This window comes from Sphaeroforma arctica (genome assembly GCF_001186125.1).
Source record: "Sphaeroforma arctica JP610 unplaced genomic scaffold supercont1.5738, whole genome shotgun sequence".
In the NCBI taxonomy this organism is placed as follows: domain Eukaryota; class Ichthyosporea; order Ichthyophonida; genus Sphaeroforma; species Sphaeroforma arctica.
This window is the reverse complement of record NW_014034820.1, coordinates 1-1863: the sequence shown is the minus strand read 5'-3', so window position 1 is coordinate 1863 and position 1863 is coordinate 1. Positions and strand designations below refer to the sequence as shown.

Below are 1863 nucleotides of genomic sequence, written 5' to 3'. Positions count from 1 at the left end.
GTTTAGTATTTATATATAGTGTGTGTGTGTGTGTGTGTGGTGTGTGTATATATATATCACCTAGGTAAAACCATGTACCATAAGTTTACAATCACACTCCGTCACTGTTTGAAATATATATACCACTCACAGCAGTTATCTATGACACACTATTTTGCACTTTCTGCACATAGTTCATACACAGCCCCCCGCGCGGTTATGAAACCCATTCCAGGTCAAGAACGGTACATTCCTAAGCTTACAGGTGCAGTGGTTGACGAAGAGACGGCGGGCTTCAAGTATTGTCCATTCAAGGTGTGTCCGACATCAGCTGGTATCTCGTATATACAATTGGTGCGCTCTTATTCTATCTGTCCTAGTATATTGGCCCTGTTGTTGTCCCAGTACGATGGTATTGACCTCTTCTGTGGGCTAGTACCTTGTCATACTGACCACTCAGGGGTTGCATCTCAGGGTTGGTGCATAAACTTTTAAGCACATTCAACCTCCAAACAAAGTGTGTATCAGGCCCAATGTATAGGGCTGGGTGTTCAGGGCCTATTGCGAGAGTGCTGCTTGTGCATGCGACTGTCTGTGTTCTGCCACATGCGCGTGTTGTTGAAGTGCTTGTCACTTCTTTTTGTTCGTGAGCCTATTGCGAGAGCGCTGCTTGTGTATGCGACTGTCTGTGTTCTGCCACGTGCGTGTGTTGTTGAAGTTCTTATCATTTCTTTTTGTTCGTGAACCTATTGCGAGAGCGCTGCTAGTGCATGCGACTGTCTGTGTTCTGCCACGTGCGTTTGTTGTTGAAGTGCTTGTCTCTTCTTTTTGTTCGTGAGCCCGGTCTATTGCGCTGCCCACTGAGGTGCACCGCTACCCACGGGTTAGACCTGGAACCCTAAAACACTAAATCCCTAGAACCCTAGAACCTTAAACCCATAGAGATGTGTTGGACAGTTATTGTGGGCAAATAGGCACCGGCGTGCCTCAGGCGCGTATGTGTGGTGTTCCGACTCACCCACTCCGTCAGATAGCAGAAGACAACCCTCATATATACACATGTGCACACACGCACTTGGTCAGTTAGCTGTAACAAACCTCATACATACACGTGTGCAATACATCCAGCCGCAGAACTTCTGCCGTGATTACATCTGACAGCTCTATATTGAGGCCAGATACGACCTGCAGCCCGCCCCATACGTATCATGATACATATGCACATCCACACACACACGTAATCATCCATTCACTCACTTACACATACACACACGTACTCATCCATTCACTCACTTACACACATACACGTACACATACACACACACACACGTACTCATACAAACACACACACGTACACACACACACACACACACGTACACATGCGCTCTATCTCTCTTTCTCTCTCGCTCATACACACACTCGCACTCACACACTCACTTTCTCTCTCACTCACACACGCTCTCTCTCTCACTCACACACACGTACACACACACGCTCTCTCTCTCGTTCTCTCTAGCTCATACACACTCTCTCTCACACACTCACACACTCTCTCTCTCCCTCTCTCTCTCTTTCTCATACACGCACTCTCTCTCTCTTCCGGCTAATGCGCGTACTCAACCACGCGTGTATCTTCTCAGCTGCAAGAAGAGGTTATCCTGCCGTGGTTGCAGCAAATGCTTGAGGCCAGATACGGCTTGTGGTTCGTCATGCGACTGTACCTGCTGCGCAACTACACCAACCGAGCACTGATCAACGCAGTTCTGCTACAGGCGTACTACCTGCCCTTCCCCAACTCATCCTCTACCGCATTCGAGACGAGGTATGTAGGAAATGGAGGCTATATTGAGGCTACGAATACATACATGTATATGTATGTATGTA

General features: G+C 47.7%; 1 protein-coding gene across 1 annotated transcript; it reads left to right on the top strand.

Moving 5' to 3' along the window:
• Positions 1 to 198: 198 nt before the first annotated feature.
• On the top strand, positions 199 to 1830 carry SARC_15188 (hypothetical protein; the record flags this gene model as incomplete). The annotated part of the gene is made up of 2 exons (XM_014290686.1): positions 199 to 294; positions 1620 to 1830. Coding segments are annotated over 2 exons (307 nt in total), but the record flags the coding sequence as incomplete, so codon positions are not given.
• Positions 1831 to 1863: the final 33 nt, after the last annotated feature.